The sequence below is a fragment of the Euprymna scolopes genome, chromosome 6 (genome assembly GCF_053919585.1).
Source record: "Euprymna scolopes isolate OS-2025 chromosome 6, ASM5391958v1, whole genome shotgun sequence".
Taxonomy (NCBI): Eukaryota; Metazoa; Mollusca; class Cephalopoda; order Sepiida; family Sepiolidae; genus Euprymna; species Euprymna scolopes.
The window spans coordinates 29,944,774-29,969,154 of NC_136487.1; the positions used below are offsets into that span (position 1 = coordinate 29,944,774).

Genomic DNA, 24,381 nt, shown 5'->3' on the forward strand with positions numbered 1-24,381 from the left:
ATGCCTATAGAGTTACAACAATTAAATGCGAACAGATCTGCCCTTTTCTATGAAATTCGCTGTCTACTGTTATATTCGACAAATTTCTCGCTTTTGAGGGTCACTTGCTGTGTACAGTTACATGAAAACACAACTGGTTTTCCAGATAAAGCTTTCCCACGAGAGTTGCATTCAATTCGTTCTACAACAACCGGCTCTTCAGTCTTACTAACAGACTTCCAACCTTCATTTGACCAACTCCGATCGACAAGACCTGTTTGACGTCAACATTTTACAATCAATTTTGGAGTATTACCTTAATCGGATATTCGTACATCTAGCGACGAGATTCGATTAAAAACGGTGATTTAAATATATTTTATTAATGTTTGTCATTTTATTGGATAATTTTTATCTAGTATCTCTTAAATAATTGTATGAACGATGATGATGATGATGATGATGATCATCATCATCATCATCATCGGCCATTGCGAATATCTACTTGTATATGCAATGATTATTAAACAGTACATCAATTATCTTTATTGTAAAGTCAGATTTTATGGCAAAACATTTCTTTTAAATCTTCAGCAAATTTTTATCTTTTTTGTTATTTCAGTTGGTGGTTGTCACTGGGGTAACATGTGTCCTTGATCTGATTGCTTTTGGCTTGGTTGATGAAGGAGGTAAGTGTTTTATTTCTGTTATGTCCCCTAAATTCATGGGAACGTTAATCAGTTGCCAGAGAACAACATAAGCGTAGAAGCCACATGCGAATATATATTGTGACGAGATGTCAACCAATATATACAATTTAGACCGAACAATCTCTAGAAATGTTTGTAGTAAATCGTTTTGTTCCTACAAAATCAATGTTTCATTCATTTCTCTTGCAGAAATTTTAAAATGCTCTTGATAACAAAATATATATTTCGGTTCTATTATTTTTTATAAAATCCTTTGTCAATCAAGGAAGTAATTTCAGATGAATGCGATCTAACATTATTAGCAGAATAAAGTATAAATTAGTCTTCATAAATTTGCATTATTGTAGTGACAGCTTTTATGAATATCAATAATATATTATTGTACTTTATAAACTGTTAAAATACAATTGTATAACTAATAAGTTTGCATAACTGTTGTTATCGTAAAGTTATCTAATACCATTTAGAAATACTGAGTGTATGTACAGAGCGGCCCACTTAAAAGTAGCCCAAAATGTAGTAGAGAGAACATTCTCTTATCGGTTAAATGACCTGTAGCATTGTTTAAATTACCTGTAGTGTTATAAAAGATGCTGGAAGTGCTCCCCGTTGACATCTATGCATTTCTGGTACGTTTAACAATGTTTGCAGATACTGTAGATCTTCTCTGATGATTCTCCTGATAGCGTTCGTAAGGTTCTCCTTTAGTTAGCCTAGGTTGTGAGGATTATTTGCATAAACGTTTTGTTTTGAAGTCCCAAATCACATGATGACAAGTCCAGGGAACGTGGTGGCGAGTATAGAAGTGTAAGCCATGTTTAGTTTCAGAACAGTTTCCGATGGTTCGTTGTTCTACACAGGTCCTGAAAGGTGACTGGTTTACAGTAGACAGAATAGTTTCCTATGGTTCGTTTTTCTACACAAGTCCTGGGAGTTGACTGGTTTGCAGTAGACATTTCTCGAGTTGGAATCCACAGAGTAAAATATTCTTACCGTGTTGAGACGGAAAAACACGCGAAAGTGCTACAGAAAAGTTTGATATTTATGGAGCAATTCTGGTTTCTGATTGGTTGGTAGCAAAACGATTCGTCACTTCCTAGCAGGATCGTTTAAAAATAGAATCACCCGACTATACGGGATTGTAGCCCATTATATTACAAAAATATTGTAACATTTTCTTATTGTTCTCTATTCCGTAAACATGTCCTGAACTCGTGTCAGTATCTCTGAGATGTGTGGTATGTAGCGCCATCTTCTTGGAAAAAGAATCGCATTTTTATTGTAGTGTTAGTTGGTCGTTAAACTGTTTAAACATCTGCAGATAAAAGTCACTGTCTGATTAAACTGATTAAAAAAATTGTTTCAGAAATAATTTCTCACCCAGTATAAACCCCTGGCAGGCAAGAAACCACAAACAAATACAAGTTACCTTATACTAGTCTTCTGATTTATACGGTTAACAAGTGTTGGAAAACAAATGTATGCCTCGTTTTGCTAGCCAAAGGGTACAGGTATAAAATATCTTTCCAACGTTAACAAATTCCTAATGAACCGCCCTCTTAAGTAAACACTTCATTAAATCTCCACACTAACGTACTGTACTTGCAATAACCCTTATCCCCGAGTGGTTTCCGGGCCTTGATAAGTGGTTACCACCGTGTAAAAAAGATCTAAAAATTTTATAACTTTCTTCATTCCAAACCAAAAAGCTAACTAATCCTTATATTCACGCGATCTTCAGACTGGAAACGATTTTGTTTAAACCATCAACACGCTTTGATAGGAAATCATGCCGATGTCAAATCACCATATTTAAAACATATTTACGTACATTTATAGTCCATGCATTCATGCATTTTTCTTTATCGTTTTTACAACCAATTAATTTTATATTCTAATTACCCAAATGTAATTGTTTATTTGAAATCGATATCTTTTAATTTAGAATGAAGTTAGGACTAGGAGAGTACGAAATCTCGTGATGTTAGTGATTAGAGCTAATAATTTTTTAACGAAATGTTTGCTGTTCGATTATACTTGTTATCTTGGATATTATTTTCAAGTTTTATCGGCGTTACTCACACACACACACACGCACACACGCACACACACACACACACACACACACACATATATATATATATATATCCTATGTCATGGAAAAGGTGAACTTCAACTTGTCTCTCAAGAACATACTAACGACAAGCAAAACAAACTACGTGCTAAACCTCACCCTAAGAATGGAAGAACTAATCAGAAGGATGCGATGGAAAACATATTTCCTTCTAAAGGGAAAAGATGAAGGAACAACCACAAGGACTACCACGGATTCGCCAATAAGGATACAGCTCCAATTGTTGACCTACTCCACAACTTCGAAACAGATCTCATGGAACTTACCAACAAAGTATCCTTTGACCACAGAAAAACAACCATTCCAACACCACCTAGACAAACTAGTCAAAAACATTCTCCAAATTACTGTATGTCAAAGATGACAGGACACATAACTTATAGAAAATCCAAAAACAAAAATACCTAAAACTGCTTAAAGAAAACATCATCACCAACTATAAAAAATCGGATATAGATCTAATCAAATACATCAAACTAGATAGCAAAAACATAACTGACACACTCAGCATTAGCAACAGAGTCGGAAAACTAGCGAACAAAGAAGCCTACATTATGCTTAAGAACCACGACCCCAACTACGATGTAAAACCCCAAACTAGACTCATAAACCCCACTAAGCCCGGAATAGGAAAAGTTAGCAAAAGAATATTAGAAAGAATTAACTTACAAATTAAAACCAAATACGAACTAAAACAATGGATTAATAATAAGGACACCATAGAATGGTTCAACAACATCCAAAATAAAAAGAAGGCCGCCTTCGTCAAGTTCGATATCGAAATCTACTATCCTTCCATATCAAAAGAACTGTTTGACGAAACCTTGGAATTTGCCTCTCTACTCTCCGACCTACAACCATCTGAAATAGACATTATAAAAAAGTCTAGAAAAACAGTCCTAATTAGCCAAGTCACCCAATGGACTAAGAAGAACCTCTCAATGGGGGCGTCACTCAGCAGAAGCAACTGACCTTGTCGGCCTCTTCATCCTATACAATATATAAATAACAAAAACATAGGACTATATAGAGATGATGGCCTTATAATAGTTGAAAACTCAAATGGCCCCAAATGTGAAAAAATAAAAAAAAACTTATTAAAGAAATGAACAGAATAGGCCTAAAACTAAATATCAAATTCAACATAAAAACCGTCAACTTTCTCGATATAACTCTTAACCTCTTAAATAATACATACAGAACCCTACACCAAAGACGATACTTACCCACTCTATATACACCCACTATCAAATCACCCAAAACATATCATTAAACACATCCCTACATCTATCGAAAAAAGACTTAGCACCAATTCCTCCAAACTCGACATTTTTAACAAACACAAACCCTTCTACGAAAATTCACTTAAGAAAAGTGGTCACCCAAACACCACCTTTAATTACATTAAACCTAATCCACCCAATACCCCAAACAAGAGAAATAGAACTAGGAAAATAATTTGATTCAACCGTTCCCCTTCAATACAATGGTCAAAACAAAACTTGGTACTAAATTCTTCCAACTAATAAACAACCAATTCCCGCCCAACCACGTACTACACAAAATATTCAACAAAAACACAATTAAACTCAGCTACAGTTGCACAGACAACCTAGAACAAATAATCAAGAAAAACAACAGAAAAATACTTAACAAAGATGAAAATAAAACAACACCAACAAGAACAAGTGCAACTACGCCAACAAATCGAAATTCCCACTTAATCAACAATGCCTACAAACAGAAGTAGTATATAAAGCTACAATCGCACCTACAGAAAACCCAAACGGCAAAAAATACTATACTGGCCTGGCCAGCACCTCGTTTAAGGATAGATTTAAAGTGTATAAATGCTTCTTCACAAACCCCAACACTAAATACCCCATAATCTTATCCCACATAACCACCCAATAATCGGCGTCAATTCTCCTCCCCCTAGCCAAACTCACCCACCCAACCCCAGTACACCCTACATGCAACCTCCACGATTTAACACGGAAATTTGTTTACATATAACAATGTGGATTTGCACCTGCATAGGTAAGTACGTATTGAAGTGTATAACTGACCGGTATCTTATGTGCATAGACATATACCTTGGAGTATGATCCTCCAATATATCCTTCCGCCTGAACCGATCTATAATACCCTAAAAACAAATACTCTAACTTTGAACAATAACTACAATACCTAATCGCCATAAAACTACCTCAAACTCCTCCCCCAAATCTATAAGTATAGCTACCTAGGACCACTACCCTAAGTGCGTGTGCGTTCATTATTGCGTATGTAGGTACATGTGTGTGGGGCCTGTATCCATATTCTTCGACGTATCACACTGTATATCTGTACGTATATGCGTGCAGAGATATCGGTGTCCTTGCGTTTGGTACATACTACGAGACCTGCTTTTCCGTCTTTCCGCAAGGATAGTTTGCCTTACATCAAAATAGTAATATTTTATATCAGTTTAAAATAGATTGGTTCGAGGTGCTACATAGAGCGGACTCCAAAAACCATTTAAAGATTTTGGAGGCCGTCTCTATCGCGGTGTGTCAACCTTCTTTGTGCCAGCAAAAAGAAACATCAAACGCATTGTTTCTCTTTGGGGAACTTTGATTTTTTCTCCCGCTTTTTTTTTCTCCCTCGTTGTGGCAATATTCTAATCGTTTTTAAACGTAAATAAATTTAATTAGTGTCACCGTACGTTTGGCACATTTAATAAGTTCCACGTATAGAACTCTTTATTTTCGGTACAATATTATTTAGATTGCTATCGATTTCCTCCTGACGAGATGATAGCCGAAGGAGCTCTCGAGAAACTTCCGCCTATTACTTTTTTTAAAACTATATACAAATTCTGTACCTCTAAACATTTATTTAAATATTTACGGAAGAGGTACATACACCAACAAATAGAATTATGTAATAATATTGTCAGATTAAGGAGTAGAATTAGATCTACCAATCTCTCCTTAGCTTTTTTGCGTTCTTGTCTGGAACAAGATGTAGCCCCAGTGTACATTAGTAAACGTATTGCTGCATCTAGAGTGAAGCCAAGTTTGTCTATGGAGCGTGCGTTTATACGTGACGACATGAATAAGTTGACGGAGAATCTTGAGACGTATATTAGTAATCGTCATCAACTTTGGTCCGTATTGAAGGGGTCCCTGTCCTTTTTTGACTTTTTCCGTTTTTTGCAAATATTTATATATTGGTGATCAATTTTCTAGGCAAAATGCTTCCAAAGATAATAGTAAACAACTTGCTCTTCTGGTTCGCAGAAGATATGGGTGTGAACCCACTAATGGAAGCAAATATATTTTCAATTTTTCAAAAACTGTCCTTACAGAAATTGAAAATAGAGTTTTGTCTAGGGGTTTAAATTTTTGAATTCCCCCTACGAGTAGATAAAGAGAGAACTCTTTCTGCCTTTGAAGTTTTGTTCTCTCAACTTAGACATAATGTGCCGAATTCCCCAGAAAAATATTGTTGGGATGAAATCTAATTTAGTTGCCTTAGCTCACCGATATAGTAACATTCCTGTCGATCATAGCAACTTTGTCTGGAACATAACGCAATTTAAGACTATGAAAGCGTTAAAATAATACCGATATTTATATCTGTAAACCAGACAAAGGTGCAGGAGTGGTGATTTTGGATAAATCGGACTACGTTGAGAAAATGGCAGTTATTCTCAATGATGGTTCGAAATTCCGTAAACTCGGCTCTGTCGAGTTGACGGATAATACTTGCAAGAACGAGGCTAAAATGCAAATACGTCTACTTGCATTATTCAAAAAGAAGGTTTTTTGCAAGGATGTCCATGACAGGATCAGGCCCTCTGGGTTACAACGTCCCAGAATGTATGGTCTCCCCAAAATCCATAAGCAAGGTGTTCCACTGAGACCTATTTTAACAATGGTTGGTTCAGCACAACATTCTTTGGCTCAGTGGTTTGTGGAAATTCTGCAACCTGTGCGTGAGTTATACACCACGCATTGTATCCCAGATTCTTTTCGGTTCGTTGATTGTGTACGTGGGTTGGATTCAAATGCAGAAACGTCTTTCATGTGCTCATTTGATGTCTCTAGTCCTTTTACCAACATACCGTTGGATGAGACTATATGCATATGTGCCGACGCTTTATATGATGGTCGCCTGACTGCGCCACGGTTTTCTAAAGAGATTCTTATTGAACTCATTTTAATGTGTACGAAATCCGTGGAATTTAGTTTTTGTGATATTATGTACTGTCAGGTTGACGGGGTTTCAATGGGGAGTCCGTTGGCCCCAACTTTAGCGGATATTTTCGTCGGGTACTATGAATCCGTTATGTTTAATTCTACAACTAAACCCACTGCATATTTCAGATATGTTGACGACACTTTTGCTATTTTTCCTTCGCAAAGTGAAGCGTCGATATTCTTTAATAGGTTGAATTCTTTACATGTGGCTCTTAAGTTCACTATGGAAAGTGAGAAGGACAATTCGCTTCCTTTCTTGGATGATTCTTGTCGAACGCTCAAGGGAGGGCTTTCTCACTACAATTTATAGAAAGCCGACATTTACTGGCCTATATGTGAACTGGCTGTCTTTTGTACCTAAATCACGTAAGGTCGGCTTAATTAATACTTTGGTACATAGAGCCCTCATGATTAGTTCGCCTAATAGATTAGATGTTGAACTCGATAAGATTAGGGAAATATTCATCAATAATGTTGACCTTATTGATGACTGTATTTTCAAAAAGGTTGCGGATTTTAAATCCCCTAAAAAGTTTGGACCCTTGAAATGCCCGGTTTATTTGAAATTTCCGTGGATTAGGGAGGGGAGTAATAGAATTTCCAAACAGATTCGAAGAAGTATTTACGCCTGCTTCAATTCGGTGTCCTTGCGTTTGGAACATACTACGAGATCTGCTTTTCCGTCTTTCCGCAAGGATAGTTTGCCTTACATCAAAATAGTAATATTTTATATCAGTTTAGATGCCAGTGCGATGCTGGTTATGTTGGGCGAACATCCTTGCGCCTTTTGACTCGTATAAACCAGCATGTTCCATCGAAGATCAGACAAGGGAGGATGGGGTCTGGTGGTCTCCCTCCTTCTGCAGCCTTGGACTCTGCTATTGGCCAGCATTTGGTTGACAACCCGTGCTGTGCCGATAGATATAAAATAGATTGGTTCGAAGTGCTACATAGAGCGGACTCCAAAAACCATTTAAAGATTTTGGAGACCGTCTCTATCGCGGTACGTCAACCTTCTTTGTGCCGGCAAAAAGAAACATCAAACGCATTGTTTCTCTTTGGGGAACTTTGATTTTTTCTCCCGCTTTTTTTTCTCCCTCGTTGTGGCAATATTCTAATCGTTTTTAAACGTAAATAAATTTAATTAGTGTCACCGTACGTTTGGCACATTTAATAAGTTCCACCTATAGAACTCTTTATTTTCGGTACAATATTATTTAGGTTGCTATCGATTTCCTCCTGACGAGATGATAGCCGAAAGAGCTCTCGAGAAACTTCCGCCTATTACTTTTTTAAAAACTATATACAAATTCTGTACCTTTAAACATTTATATATATATATACATATAATATATATATATATATATATATATATATATATATATATATATATTAACGCCGCCAACTATTAATAAACGTTAGATGCATTTGCTGACATTTGTTCCTCTTATTCTTTTTTGCCGATACCATGTGTTTCATCTTTGATAGAATAAGACGCACGAACATTGCTGAAAATAGAACGAGATTGAAATGTTCAAAACATAATTGCGATAAATAAGTAATGTAATTTTTCAATTAAGATAATTAACTTAAAGGTATTTTCTAATGTTTAAAAGTGCAATAGAGATCCGTCATTCATTACGTCATTTAGTGTTAGGATTAATTACGTGAATGATCTGTTTTGGTGCCGTTATAGTTTTTGGTTTGCTCTTTCATTTGGTTATAGTATTTCATCTACTGATTTGAATGCGTCTTATCCTAATAAGCTTATATTTATGGAGATAAGCAGCAGTAATTTAATGAAAACTAATTATATTTTATATTTGTTTTTAATTTTAAGAAATAAATTTAAGTTATAAATTGTATTTTGCAATTAAAAATGCTAAGATTGTACAATTTAATTAATGTCTAATCATTAAAAGAATTGCTAATAATTTCAATTGTTTGAATTAAGATTCATAGTTAGAGTTTTTAGTAGGGATTCTTTACTTAACAGGTTGTTGTTAGAAAATCTGTTCTGAACTTGTTAAAATATTTTATTATCTCAAAAACATAGAATTAAATCTCTTGAATGGCTAAAATGGTGGTAAGTTGTCGTATTTGAATGAAATTTATGTAACTATATTTTATCACGCAATTATGTTTTCTTAAAAAACGTCCATAGACAATATTAAAATATGAGCTACATATTATAACAAATAGGGAGGAAGGTTACATATTATATCAAAGACAGGATTAAATGACTCATATTGAAAGGTAGGCTTCATATGACTCATTCAAACGGTAGTGTATGTACTACAACAGAGGCAGAATTTTATAGGCCATGTTAGAAAAGTTGAGCACATACTATCTCTCTCTCTTTATATATATATATATATATATATATATATATATATATATATATATATATATATATAGACAGAATTTCATCGGCCACGTTGAAAAGTCAAGTATCATATTATAAAAAAAAAACATAAATTCATAAGGCATATTCAAAATGTGCAGCACGTCAACTAGTTAGAATTTCATAGACCACATTAAAAAAATAAGCCACATATAGTAACGGAGAATTTTATAGGCGACGTTCAAGAGGTACACCACATATTATAACAAAAACAGATTTTCACAGGTCACATCTAAATCGTAGACCACATATTATAATGGTATCTCAATTTATATTTACTCTCATCTTGCAGAGTACTTTCTGTGTCCAGCGCCGTATTTTTCGAGCTTTCTAAATGACTTGTATGCAAAATCACGAGCCCGTACTTATGATGTCGACATAAGACGCGATGTAAGTATTTACTTTTTCTATCTCTATACCTTTAAAACATCGATTATATATTATATAGTTATAAGTATGGATATATTAGATAGACTTCTACCTATATTCATTACACTCGATGCATTAAAATTATTACACTTCTACTACAGTTTTCTTTAAAAAAAAAAAAAAAATCGAAGTTGTAAAATTCTAGAATGAGAATTTTTATTGCTTGTAAAATTTGCTTTAATAATTTTTTTTGTCCAAAAAAAAAAAAAAATAACGTAAAATACAAGTTAAGAACTAGTTATATCAAGTAACGGATAAATTTTCTGTTGGCCAGTATAATTCAGGGGAGAAAATTTTAATATGTTTCATGTGAGATAACTTTTGTTTATGGTGTAGATTAAAATCTTTTTTCTTTATTTTTATCTCAGGATGGACCAGGTTATCAGATAACACTTGAAAATCTAGAAAGGGCTTACAATGAAGCTGTGCTTGACGTGCGTACCTTATTATCTTTTACTATGATCTTATCACTACGATTCATTTCATATAGGTTTATTTGTCATTGTCCGCCTTACTGTGATTGTATACTCATTACTGGATGACGCAAATTAAAATAATAACTAAACATATCATTATCTGTTCTGACGCCTCTTCTCCCAAATAGATGATTTACTTTCGTTCATCTATTTAAAAAGAGATAATTAATATTGTCCAGCCAATGTACGTTGGGCGTATCTTCCTCTAGAAGACTAGGAAATATGTTCTGACTTTTATCGCGAGAATATGGCTTTACTCTGCAAATTGCATTGTCAGAATACACAATTCGTTCTTAGAATCCAAAAAGTTCCGCTAATGCTAGAGACGCCAATATACTCTAAGGCCTTGTTTTAGGCAGTCAAATAAGCAACAGAAACACCTTTAAAGTTTTTGTTCCTTCATTTTCTTTATTGTGTTGGTGGCTGGAATAAACGGCATACTTTAAAAGAACATCAAAATATGTCATTAACTGTCAGAGCATTTACTTTTGCAGTACTGTCTAAAATATTACTATACGGCATAATTAACGTTGACACACCTGCTTCCATTGAATCACCGAAGTTAAGCAACAATGAGTCTGGCCAGTACTAAAATGGGTGGCTATTTGGAAATTCCAGGTGCTGTGTGTGCTCTCTGCTTATCTCGGCATTGTTTCCAGTCGTCTAACTCTTCTCCTTGCCACTGAGCACAAGCAGTACCGATTTAGTAAAGGTGTGATTTAGGCTTGAGCAACACTTGCCTGACAAGTACACAAGCAGGGCGTCTCCATTTTCTCTTGAGCTTAAGCAGGTACATCAATATAAACTGCATTTTCCATTTCCAATGAGATAAGAATCGAGGATGACTCAATCGCTTCGATGTCTTATTTTTCAAGAGAAAAAAAAAGCTCTCGATCTGATCTGCATATCTATATGATAGCGTATCCTGCAACCTAATCCTAATATAAAACTCTAAGTATTATAATGTAATGTTCAACTGTTTGCTACATTATGATATGAGCATATTTGTTTGAGTGAAAAGTTTTTGTTTTATTTACTATTATAAAATATAAAAACAAAAAAAATCATTTTCATTTAAGTTTTATTATTCCAAATAATTTGTTTTCTTTCACCTTTGATCGTTAGGGTCTGAAAATAAAAGCGATCCTCGTTGCCAACCCAAATAATCCTACAGGGGATATATTATGCGAGGAAGAAATACGTACTGTACTCGATTTCGCAAAAAGGTAAGTAACCCAATTTATGCTGTGTCTCTTTCGATTTTCAAACTTCTTTTAAGATTTTTCTTTATCAACTACGTAATGGATGTGTAATTTTTCTTAAATAACTTGAAGTCGATAGGAAACACAAAAATGGTTATTAATGTTGGCTCATGGATGGGAAAGTACCTTATATTAATAAAAACTATTAATTACCCCAAATTAAGACATCACAGGGAATTCTGGAAATATCAGTATTTATTAATGTATCGCCAGCATGCTAAACTTAGATCACACTACACACTCTCTAATCGGTTAGATATGGATAGAAAACATTCCATTTTCACATAGTCAAACAATTACATAGATTATGCAGGAAATGTTGAAATCGCACACACACATGAACCCCTTGAATTAATAAAATCAAAATTAGTTTTAAGGAATAATCGATATCACAATATCACTTAGCTATAGAATCAGCAAAAGTGGCTTTAATGAATAAATTTATTAGCAATAATTGTAAATATCAGTTATTTATGAAACAGTAGTTATATTAACACTAAGATTATTTCTATTATGTCTTCTGTGATACTCAATCTTAGTGCTACTCCCCGGAAAGAGAGATAGAGACACACCCGCACACACGTACGATTTATGTGCAGGTTACGCGTTTTTCAATACATCTTACCAATAAAAAGATATTGCGATTTAGATTTAGCCTGCTTGCTATATATTCGTGTATGTATTGCGTCTGGGTCTTAGGGGCAAAAATGTTTATTCGTGCAGTGTGTGATTGTGTCTTTTTATGTACGTCACTGATAGGCATTTACGATCTTCCAATGTGTAAGTGTGCTGGTCAGAGAAAATGAAAATAAATGACACAGTTAAAATGTCCTTTCTCGCCATCCTGATAGATAGGGCTTTGAAACGAAATACATTTACACCTGTATAAAAATGTGTTTTAATCTGTATGATTTAGTTGGCATAAACTAATTAATGTTATAGTTCCCTGGTGTTCTACTAATATCAGAACGAAAGTTAATCCGTATATATCTGTGTGCCATGAGTAAGCTGCTAGAATCCATATTAAAAAGAGAAGTAGTCAACCACCTCAGCAGGAATAACCTTCTTAGTGACATGCAGTATGGTTTCCGTTCGGCCAGATCAACAGCAGATGTGCTAACTGTTATATCTCATAGGAGTAGCGAATCTCTTGACAAAGGCTTCCTCTCTAGGGGAATTGCTCTTGACATATCAAAGGCCTTCGGTAAGGCATGGCATAAGGGCTTACTTCGAAAGATTTAAAGCTAGGGTATAACTGGAAGTGTTTTGGCGATCATTAAATCATTTCTCTCCGGTAGGCTCATAAAAGTAGACGTTGGTGGGCAGAAATCAGAGGCCCGCAATATTAATGCTGGAGTCCCTTAGGGGTCACTCCTAGGCCCAACTCTCTTCCTGATCTACATCAATGATCTCCCAAAACACATGCTAAAATCATTCGTTGACATCTATGCTGATAACACGACCATCTATGGCAACACATCAAAGTTCTCTCTTATTCTCTCTCCTCTGATTTTGAGCGCGTGGTACAGTGAGGGAGGAGGTGGCTGGTTACTTTTAATGCATCTAAGACCAAGCTCCTATCTTTACATCATCAACGCTCTGATCCCAATCTGGCATCAATTGAAATGGTTGGATCTCCTCTAGGGGAAGCTCCATGTTTTGACAAGCTTCTGGGCTTGAACTTTACTCCTGACCTGAAATGGAACACGTACATCAAGTCAGTTGCCAAGGTCGCTGGAAAAATAGTAGGATCCTTATACCGCTCCAGAAGATATCTAACCCCTGATGCAATTCTCTATCTGTATAAAAGCGAAGTAGTCCAAGGATGGAGTACTGCTGCAACATCTGGGCAGGAGTTGCTAAAACAGCCTATCCTGCCTTGACAGAGTAGAAAATAGGCTTCGTGGTCTAGTGGGTGATGCTCTTTTCTCTTCCCTGCAACCTCTCTCCCACAGGAGAGACGTTTCGAGCCTGTCTTTGTTTTATCGTTACTACCATGACAGGTGCTCGTCTGAGCTCCTATCTCAGCCCCCCCGCCAATCTTTTACGATAAACACCCGTCTAGCTGAAACCACTGTCAAAAATTTTCCCCGGTCCTTATCTCTGCCAAAATCAAAACGTAGATTCCATGAACATAGCTTTTTTCTTAGAAGTGCACGCCTGTGGAACTCCGTTCTGGTTGCCTGTTTCCAACCTGACTACAACAAGAATGTTTTCAAGTCCAATGTAAACAAATTCCGGATGAACCGCCCTCTAAAGTAAGATGCTTTATAAAATCTCCAATACTAACGTACTGTACAGACAATAACACTTATCCCCGAATGGCTTCTGGGCCTTGATAAATGATGACTACCTTGTAATATATATATATATATATATATATATATATATATATATATATATATATATATATATATCGGGGATAAGGGTTGTGTGCATGTGATTTCCTTCTCCGTAAGGTCCAACACGGCTGTGCCTTTCCTTTGCAAATTTCACACAAAGCTAATTTATATTTCTGGCAGTGTTCTTAAATATATTTTGTACAGAAATTAATCGGATAAGAATCGAACATAAAAAACGATAATCTTAAAATAGTCTTTCTTATTCTATAAAAAATAATTTTTACAGGGGAATATTTTGTGTTACACCTGTGTAACCACGGCCAATGTAACGTAAAATATCACACTATAATGTGTTTATTTATAAGAAAGAAAAGACTATTTTTAAGATTATCAAGCCCAAATACCAGCTGGCGTGATATTGTAAACAAACACAGACGGAACTTTATTTAGGATATTATCATTATTATTTTTGTAATATTTTGTTGCGAATTAGTCCATCGGGCAAGTTATCCCATGTAGTATAAAGGATTTAATAGAGAATTGATTCAAAATAATAGTACATAAACAATATGCGTAAATTAAAATATCATTTTAAGCGTATTGTATGACCGGCCACGGCGGGTCTCTCGCTAGTATATATATATATATATATATATATATATATATATATATATATATGAAATAAAATGGAGGTGGAAGGACCTGGATACTCAACGTTTCGCCCGATTTATGCGGGCTTCTTCAAGAGGGATGGTCATTGATGAGAGAGTCGGAGGATTGGGGCTATATATAATGATGGGGGAGAGCAGCATGTTTTCCTTATGTAAATTAGATGTCATATATACATGTATATACATTTTATGAGAGAAGAACTAATTAGAGTAAACTAGTGTAGTGGATTACGTCTAAAAGATAAAATATCGTAGAGATTAAAAATTGTGTTTGGACATATAGCGGTGATAGATTAAATAAATAAAATGACACGAGATTACGAAAGAATCTTTTTTTTTTTTTTTTAAATTAGAAATAATTGAATTGGGATAAAAATAGCGCAGTAACTTAAAAGATGGTATCTAAAAATAAGAATAGGAGGTGATAAAATGGAGTCTAAAAATAGATAATGATAAAATACAGTAAATAAGTAAAATAAAAATAAAATTAAGTGAAATTACGAATTTTTTTTTTTTTCGCGTTTAACCGGTGTCTAAGTTGTTTTCTTTAATAATTATTATCGACAGAAAGGGAGCAACGTGAAAAAAACCTTTTCTTTGCTTAATTATATTGCTGGAATGGGAGATTATAGCTGACTCAATTAAATGTCGTGTGGATCTGTTATGTATGTGTTTAAGGAAAGTTGCTTTGTTAAAATCCATTTTATCACCTCCTATTCTTATTTTTTTTTATTGTTGTATTATTTCAAATTCTGTTTTAACAAATTATTTAAATTATAGGTGTCTCACGCTAGTTTATATATATATATATATATATATATATATATATATATATATATATATATAAATACACACACACACACACACACACACATATATATATATATATATATATATATATATATATATATATATATATATATATCGGAGTTATTATTTCAAAACCAGAAAATAAGATTTAATTCACACTCATAATGTTTCATTCATGTTTATAAAGTATGTCTTGCACATACTTCGTTGAATAGCGGAAACCCACCCAAAACCAGAAACACCAACACCACAACATCATAAACAAATGTATGTTCTTCGGAAAAGAGTTGTTAAGTTTGTTCCTTAGAATGAAAACGTATTTGGTGAAAAAGAATATATAAACACGTAAGGAACATGCTTAATGTCTGCAAAGACATGGGAATAAAGAAACAATTACTTATTGTAGTGTTAATGGATACCCTCTCCACAAAATGTTATAACTATATTTCCAAGATTTCGCATTTGAGTTTAGATGAAAATAAGGATGTCAAGTATAAACCACAGAGATAATATTTTCACCGCTAATTAGTTATCAAAAAATGTCTATAATTCCATTTTTCCTAGACTATGTGTGAGTTTCCCCCTTGTACTATTTAAAATTCTATTTCAACAAATTATTTAAAATATACAACGCACTACTATTCTTATCCTGAGTGTTATTTGTGTAACGTTTCAATCGGTATAACTGTGACACGGAGGGGGAGGAGGAAATTAGCTGGCCACAACGTAAAAAAATAAAAGGAGCAAACTTCCTTTTATGGAACTTGTTGAAAATAATTGACAGGGATACAAGATGAAGAGTTATAAAATCTAAGGAAGCAGCACATATGCTAAAAAAATAAATTACTAAGCAGACCGAGCATAGATATCAGCAGTACATGGGGACCTCTTATCAAATAAAAAGAATTTGTATAACTTTCCTTTAAATTTCAGCGGTAAAAGGGAGATGATCCTCTGTCACAGTTTATTAGAGTTACCTCCCTTTACTAACCAAAATATTTCACATATACAAAACCACGGCGAAAAAATATAAACGATTCCAAAAGTAATAAACCATCTATGGAGCTATTAACTCCCCTCCCCCAAGATGGTGACTAACATGTCTTGCGGAGATCAAAGGCTACGCCAACCGAAACGTTGCAAAATTAACACTCAAGCTGAGAACAATAGCCCGATCAAAACAAGCCATACAAACCATTAGCACTCATCTATAAAAGTTCAGAACTGTAATGCAACCCACTAGTTCTAATGTACGAATTATTTTTACATGTCATTTATCTAAACACTCTTTCTAAACTTAAAATTACTTCCTTATTTAATGGGAAATTAATCCACGTTTGAATTTTATTTTAAAATGGCTAGAATTTTACTAATATTAACGACCTTCCTAACGAGAAACGTTGTATCTATTTACCAACACAATCGTTATATATTTATTCGTAATTTATTTTTTTTATTAATATTTGTTATTTATTTTAAATGCATACTGTTTTATTTTTCAATTTATTTTTGAAAGCTTTATGTTTCTAACCATATAGTTAACATTTTAAAAGATTAAACCCGAGAATCAACAATCCTAAATATTTGTTTAGTATCTAAACACTTACAAAATACGTCTAAAATCTTAAAAAGACCTAAAATACTTAAAGCTCTTAGAAATCATAATAACACTCTTGAAGACATTAAAAACATATGAAACCTCGGTGAACAATTATAAGCAAATAACTACTGGAATTTTGATATAAAAAATACCCAGTTCAAATTTCTTCTCCTTTATATCGGACTAAACAACAGGCCACACTGAAATGATATAATTCCCCATACCTTTTTATTTTTTTCACAATATCTGATCACGAATATGATTTCTAGCGCTGGACCACATTCATAATTAGTTAATATTTTTATTTTCAGACACGCCATCCATGCAGTTTTTGATGAAATTTACGGCCTATCGGTTCACCAAGACTGCTATGATTTCCACAGTGTTTGTTCCATAGAGAATCCGGTTCCGGAAATGACCCATTTCATGTGGGGATTAAGCAAGGTAATCTATGGTTGTCGTTTATGCACTTGTTATTATAGAACACCGTGCCGTTCATTTACAGTGGGGAGTAGCAAACATTACATCCAAGACTTTTCAGTATTATAACTGTGCACGGTGATGGGGAAGTTAATATTGGAGCGGTGTAGTCGTGAACAGCACCTGTTTTCATTTACTTAAGTAGTTCAAGTGATAGAAAAAACATATATTCATGATTTCTCAGTATTTTAACTGTGATGGTGAAGTGAATATTAGAGCTGAACACGTGTTTATGTAACGTAGTCCGTGTGAGCGCGTGGAAAATATAAGCAGCAGAGAACGATGGCCAGCATGCGAAGAGATTGGCTGCAACAGCAGTAGCAAAACAGCGCATATGCAAATAAGGAAGTGTGCTAGAGGAGAGGGAGAAAAGAAAGAGAAAAATACAACATGTGGTCGGGAAGAAAAAAATGGATGAGTAAATGTGAAAGCGAGAAGTGGCTGACAAATATCGACGTGCGGTCAGAAGAAAGAGAAAAGTGTCCAGATAAAATCGATATGTGGCAGCAAGGGATTTTTTAGTAGTGGCGAAAGAAACGGGATTAAAAAAAAAACTTCTGTTGAAAAATAAAAAATATATATTTATTTGTTTTATTTGTTTGTCCATTTGCGACGTAGCGGCTACGTTTATACGATAGCTGGCACCCTTCATCCGAGTGAATAATGAATAATGTATAGCCGATTAAAATAAAACAATCAGGAAAACCATTGCAAATAAAAACAGAATTATTTTGCGGTATCCGATGTTCGATCTCCGAGTCGTGTTACTTAGTCCGTTATGATTTCCACTTGATTTTCAAATTACTATTTTCGTTTACATTTCCTTTTTCTATCATAGTCTTCATTAGATAGTTTTGTCCGATACGCTGTCCATTTTACATTCACTTTCCCGTTCATTTACCCCGTTTTATTCTCTATATTTTATTCGGACCACTATTAATTAGTTTAACCCACGTTCACACACTGGTTCCCGTTAGATCACCGAAGTTAAACAACGTTGAGCTTGGTCAATACTAAAATGGGTGACAATTTAGGAATTTCAGGTGCTGTATGTGTTCTCCGCTTATCTCGGCTTTATCTGCAGTCTTCTTGAGTCTCTCCTTGCTCCTGGAATCAAGCAGTACCAATTCATGAGAGGTGTGGTTGAGGATTGTGTAAGGCTTTCTTCACAATTACATACATATCTTCCCATACAGTGTTGTCTATTGTCTCTTGAGACAGAATGGAAGCATCGCGATTATTTTGTCCTTTACTGGGCCCATTAGTTTTCTGTTACTTATCCGTTACACTGTCTGTTTTTTTTTATTTCTTTGGTTACCCATTACAGTGTTCATTATTCTGCCTAATCAATATTCGCGTCTTTATTACTTTTTTCCGTCAATCTGTCCAACTCATATTTGTTTTATTTATGTTGTCCGTTAAATTTCTTATTGGATATCACTTTCTTTGTTGACTCGTCTTATTTTATTTTTCTTGTTGTCCATTACGCTTAAAGATTTATATTAGTCCACTCGATATTTTTTCTGTTACTCTGCCCATTTTATATTTTCCTTATTCTTCAGTGGCTTGAATCGCTTATTTATTGTATTAATTAATTTGTCCATTTAATATTTGGTTTATTTGTCCGTTATTTTGCCTATTTTATATCTTTTACTGTTAAAGAGTATTTTTTTAATTATGTTTTTATTACATTTTCACCCCAAACAAGGCAAATTTGCCACTTTGATGTAGAGGGCTACTATCAGGGGCAACAACTACCGGGTTATTATGTAGGGATTTGGGCAGAAAAATGTTGGTTCACGTTACACTTGAACTTCTGCGCGTCAGTACTGTTGGGGAAGCAGGGACCCGGAATGGAATTCCAAAGTCTGGCGGTTCTGGAGAAGAAACTATTGGAGTAGAAAGATCTTTTACATCTAGAGATCTCTACAGTGTGGGGGTAGGAATCAGCAGTCTGTCGGGTTTGTCGAGGGTGCTCAGGTCGTGGGCGCACAAGTGCTTGCAGTTCATCAAAGCATTCACCACTAAAATACTTGTAGAACAGGCAGAGGGATGCAACATTTCGTCGATGGGACAGAGGCTGAAGCTTAGATGCCAGTTCAGGGCCTATCAGGTTTGCGATTCTCTTTTGAACCCTGTCAAGGAGCGAGAGACTAGTTGCAGATGCACCAGCCCAAATGCGTTATAATTGCTTAATTATTTTAGAGATTTTGGTCTTTTCGGATTCCGTTGTTATGTCCTGAAAACCCATATCCGATGTAATAATCCATTTCCTGTTAAAGTTACTCTAGACGTTTTGCTTTATTTTCCGCGTTACCTCGTGCGTAACGCTTCAAATTTGATATTAAGCTACTCATTATTTTGCCGGATAACCTGTCTAGTTTATATTTTGTTCATCATTATTTAATGTTTCTTTGCAAATTTTATTCCTCCCTTTTTCATCGCCTTTCTTGTCGGTCACTTACATCCGTTACTTTGTCTGCTACTGTGTTCATGTGTTATTTCCCCTTTTAATCTACCGCTTTATTCGTCAATTTTGTTATCCGTTACTTTTTCCGTTACATTGTTTGTTACTTCCTCCATTTTATTCCATGCTTTATTCATCGAGTTTTAGTATCCGTTACTTTGTCTGTTACACTTACCATTTAATTGCCCCTTTATTTTACATCGCTTTATGCGTTGATTGTTTTTATTCGTTACCTTTTCCGTTTCTTTGTCTATTTTATTTTTCCGTTAGTTTTCCATCAATTTACCTGTCGATTGTTTATATACGTTACTTTTCTTCTTGGCCTTCGGGACAAGATCAAAGTGTAGTATCTGTTCTTCAGATGCTGCACTTCTATTTCTTGCTCTCTTTCGGTGGAGGAGAAATCCTTCACGACTGAGACAATTTTTATTTTTGTACCTTTTCTCCACGTTAAAAAACGACCCTGGTGTCTAACTCTGTCCCGTGGGGAGGCATTGTTGCGTAGTGGGGGGGGAGTATTGTCTGTGGCATGTATGTCTTTCATTACGTATCTTTTATACGAGCGGCGTGTGCATGAAACGTATATTTACGTGTGATATACATGTGGGTACGCGTGTCTCCATGTCTATATCTATGTATAGGTGTGTGCGCAGTCATGATTGTCCGACTATGTATGGACCTGTATTAGACGTCTATCGTCTAATTTAATATGTGTGTTCATGTGTGTATAACATGCAATTAATTCGACATACTTCAGTTCCTGATTTCTTTCTGTGTCGACTCTTCGGACCTGTAAACGACGAATAAATGAACAAAGGCTCGGTTTTAATTTTGAATGCTTGGTTTTATTCTTTTTGAGTCTTAGCAGTTCTGTATTTATCTTTTGTTGGCTGACTTGTCTTTACGCCTCTTTCTTCTGCATCTCAGCGAAATCTCAACCGTTCCATTCAAACTAAGAAAACCAACGGACTTGCATGCGAGAGAAAATATAGCTTCCTCTATTTCTCTCCTGCCCTCTCTCTTACTTTTTCTTTCTTCCTTTCTTTCTTTCTACGTTCTCTCTCATATGTACCCGATTCACCTATTCTAAGTACTATCGTCGACTCTAGAAATTGAGTCTGATATACATTAGCAACTTAACCCTTGAATTCTTTTTGCTCTAACTAACCTTGACAGCAAAATCACAATTTTCAATAAACCGGTGTAACCCGGGATAGATGGCATTGCAATATTTGATTTATCTAGTGCTTTCTCTATTTCTTTGCTCATCTGAAGACTATTGTAGTGTTATTTGTATTTATTTTATCTCAGGATTTGGGTTTATCTGGCTTCCGTTGTGGTGTCCTGCATTCGAAAAACAGCCAGCTGTTGAAATTTCTCCGGAGGGTTTCATTCTTTTCCGCAATCCCCTTATTCATTCAAGACTGGCTGACATCTTTGCTAAAGGATACAGGTAAATAATTTTAATAAGAACGTTCACAATATTCCACTAGTAATTTTGATTAAACAGTGGTTTTAAACAACAATAAGCTAATTATGTAACCGTGATACATAATAATATTATTTATTTAATTGATGACATTTCTGTATATTTTTATAAACATGACAAACAGATAGAACTTCTGTATAAACGAGGTTAGTGAATTTGTAAATTTAAAGTCTTTCTTAATAACAAACTTTTGGTGTTAATTGTAATTCTTTTATATTTTTGCTGTATTTATAATGAAAATGTTTACCTTTTATAATCTGAAAAAATGGTGAAAATAAATTGCTTATTCTAATTTCAGTTTTGTTTATTCGTAATGTAAGAAAACAAAGGCCTCTTAACAAAAGTTCTACTTGTTTAGTTGGAGAGGGATGAGACTGAAAACATCGAGTTTACTGTTTCGATTCTGCCTTCAATTTTACATTTTTAAATATAAGAAAATGTTGCGATGTTACTGAATTCTTAGATTTCCAACGTCAAGTTAGAAGCCAGAACTAATGACAACATTAAGGAGGAACCGACTGACGAAGATAATTACAGATGCGATGTCTGTTCAGAAATTCTCCCAAGTTTTAAAATAATTTACATTTTTTTTATTTTTGAATTTTATATTATGCGAATTCTTCAACCAGTAACTCAAATTCTAACATATAAAGATTAGAAGATAAAGTATATTTTCTTTTGAAATCTTGTGCAGTTGCTGGTTGAACTGGTCTAATGATTTCGAACCGATAACCTATAATGAATCAAATTCATTTTGGATTATTTTCAAAAATTTACAGTGGTGAATGCTCCGACGAACTACAAGCACTTGTACCCTTTCGAGTAAATACCCCCGACAAACCTGAAAAGCAGTAAAACCCAACCTCTACACAACAGAGATCCATAGAAGAAAGAACGCCTTCTATTCTAATAGTTTATTCCCCAGGACTACTAGACTGTGGAACTTCCTTCCGGGTTCCTGCTTTTCCAACTGTACTGACATGCAGAAGTTAAAGTGTAATCTGAACGGACATCTCGCTGCTGAACTCCCTACATACGAGGGGCGTTCAATAAGTAATGCCCCTGACCCACTTCCCGTTGTCTGATATAGCTGAAATTTTGCATGTGCAATGATATATATCTCTATGTGTTATGTGGTAAATTACAACTCTGAACTAATTGTGGTTTCTGTTTTACAGGTGTTTGAACTGAGTCAGGTGTGAAATGGAGCCTGTTCAATGTCGAGCAGTGATCCGGTTTTTGTATTTGAAAAGATGGAGACTTTTGATGAAATGAAAGAAACTTATGGTGATAATGCCCCATCATATGACCTTGTAAAACGCTGGCATCGTGAATTCAAATATGGTCGGAAATCTGTGGAAACAGCTCCCAGACCTGGTCGCCCTCCTTCTGCCACTGATGAGGTATTTGTCCGTCAAGTTGAGACTGCCGTTTTGGAAGATCGGCGCATTACTATTCACCAAATAGCCCAAGATATCAAAATTAGTACAGGGTCTGTGGAAACTATCATTCATGACCGTTTGCATATACATAAGGTGTCTGCCAGGTTGCTCACACCATTCCAGAAGCGAGAACGTGTCGAGTGCTCGAGGATGAATTTGGAGATGTGCCAAGAAGATGAGTCAAAGTTTTTCAAAAGACTGATTACACAGGATGAAACCTGGGCCCATCACTATGATCCAGAGACCAAAGCCCAGTCAATGCAGTGGAGGCACTTGGACTCATCACCTCCAAAGAAGGCAAAGGTGCAGCCCTCCGCTGGCAAGGGCATGCTCATAGTCTTCTGGGACCAGGACGGAGTAATGATGACAGATTTCCTGGCAAAGGGTACCACAATTATAGGAGCCTATTATGCTTCACTTTTGAGGAAATTAAGGGAAGCTATTAAAATCAAGAGGCGGGGCAAGATCAGCAAATGTACCTTCCTCCTGCAGGACAACGCTCCGGTCCACAACTCGCTGTCGCCAGATCAAAAGCACGGGCTTGTGGTTATGAAATCCTTCCCCAGCCTCCATACTCTCCTGACCTTTCACCCTCTGACTTTCACCTCTTCCCAGCCATGAAGTTGTTTTGAAAGGAAAGCGTTTCTCAGATGATGCAGCCTTGATTTCTGAAGTCACGTCGTGGTTGGAGGACCAATCCGGGGTGTTCTACAAAAACGATCTCCAGAGCTGCATCAAGCGATGGGAGAAATGCATAACTCTGGGTGGTTCCTATGTAGAGAAAGACTAATAACTGTACCAAGTTTCGTTGCTCTACTCCTATGGAAAGTGGGTCAAGGGCATTACTTATTGCACGCCCCTCGTAGTATCCCTGCAACTTTGGAGTGAAAAAGTTTTTTTAAAATATGAGATTCGAAATTGCGTTAATTTGCATTATTTTCTATTTTCTAATTCAGATTGGTTTGAGAAGGAATATTTCCCAAAGGTACATAAACAGATGGAAATACAATACGGAATCGCAACTAAACGACTTGAAAAACTAGGAGTTCGCATTCATAAGTCTGGTGGGGGCGACTTCATTTAGGCCAATTTCAGCAAGGTAAGCGCCGTAACCTGTCGTGCATAGATACTTAAAATCAAGTAAAATTATGTAAAATCCTAATCAATTTCAGGATTTTATTTTGAATTAAAAAACAAAACAATATAATCAAAACTACATGCAGGATAAACAACACTGATTCTTGAGAGTACATAAAATATATTATTTAGAAATGGTGAAAGCTATGAAACAAATATATAAATAGCAAAATAAAATAAACAGAATATTGACGTGAACTGAACAATATTCTCGCATGAATTAGTTTTCGTTATGAAGTAGATGTGAATATGTACATGTTTTTTGATGATGTGTGTATATTATTGAGAGATCGATGTTTCAA

The 24,381-nt window shown here is 35.2% G+C and overlaps 1 protein-coding gene across 1 annotated transcript; it reads left to right on the top strand.

Moving 5' to 3' along the window:
• On the top strand, nt 1–24,035 carry LOC145278128 (1-aminocyclopropane-1-carboxylate synthase-like protein 1). Its single transcript, XM_080130408.1, has 8 exons — nt 1–255; nt 602–668; nt 9,767–9,864; nt 10,272–10,337; nt 11,505–11,605; nt 17,376–17,508; nt 21,323–21,464; nt 23,899–24,035. The coding sequence occupies exons 1-8, from the start codon at nt 1–3 to the stop codon at nt 24,024–24,026; spliced, it is 990 nt and encodes a 329-aa protein (XP_079986534.1). The 3' UTR covers nt 24,027–24,035.
• Nucleotides 24,036–24,381: the final 346 nt, after the last annotated feature.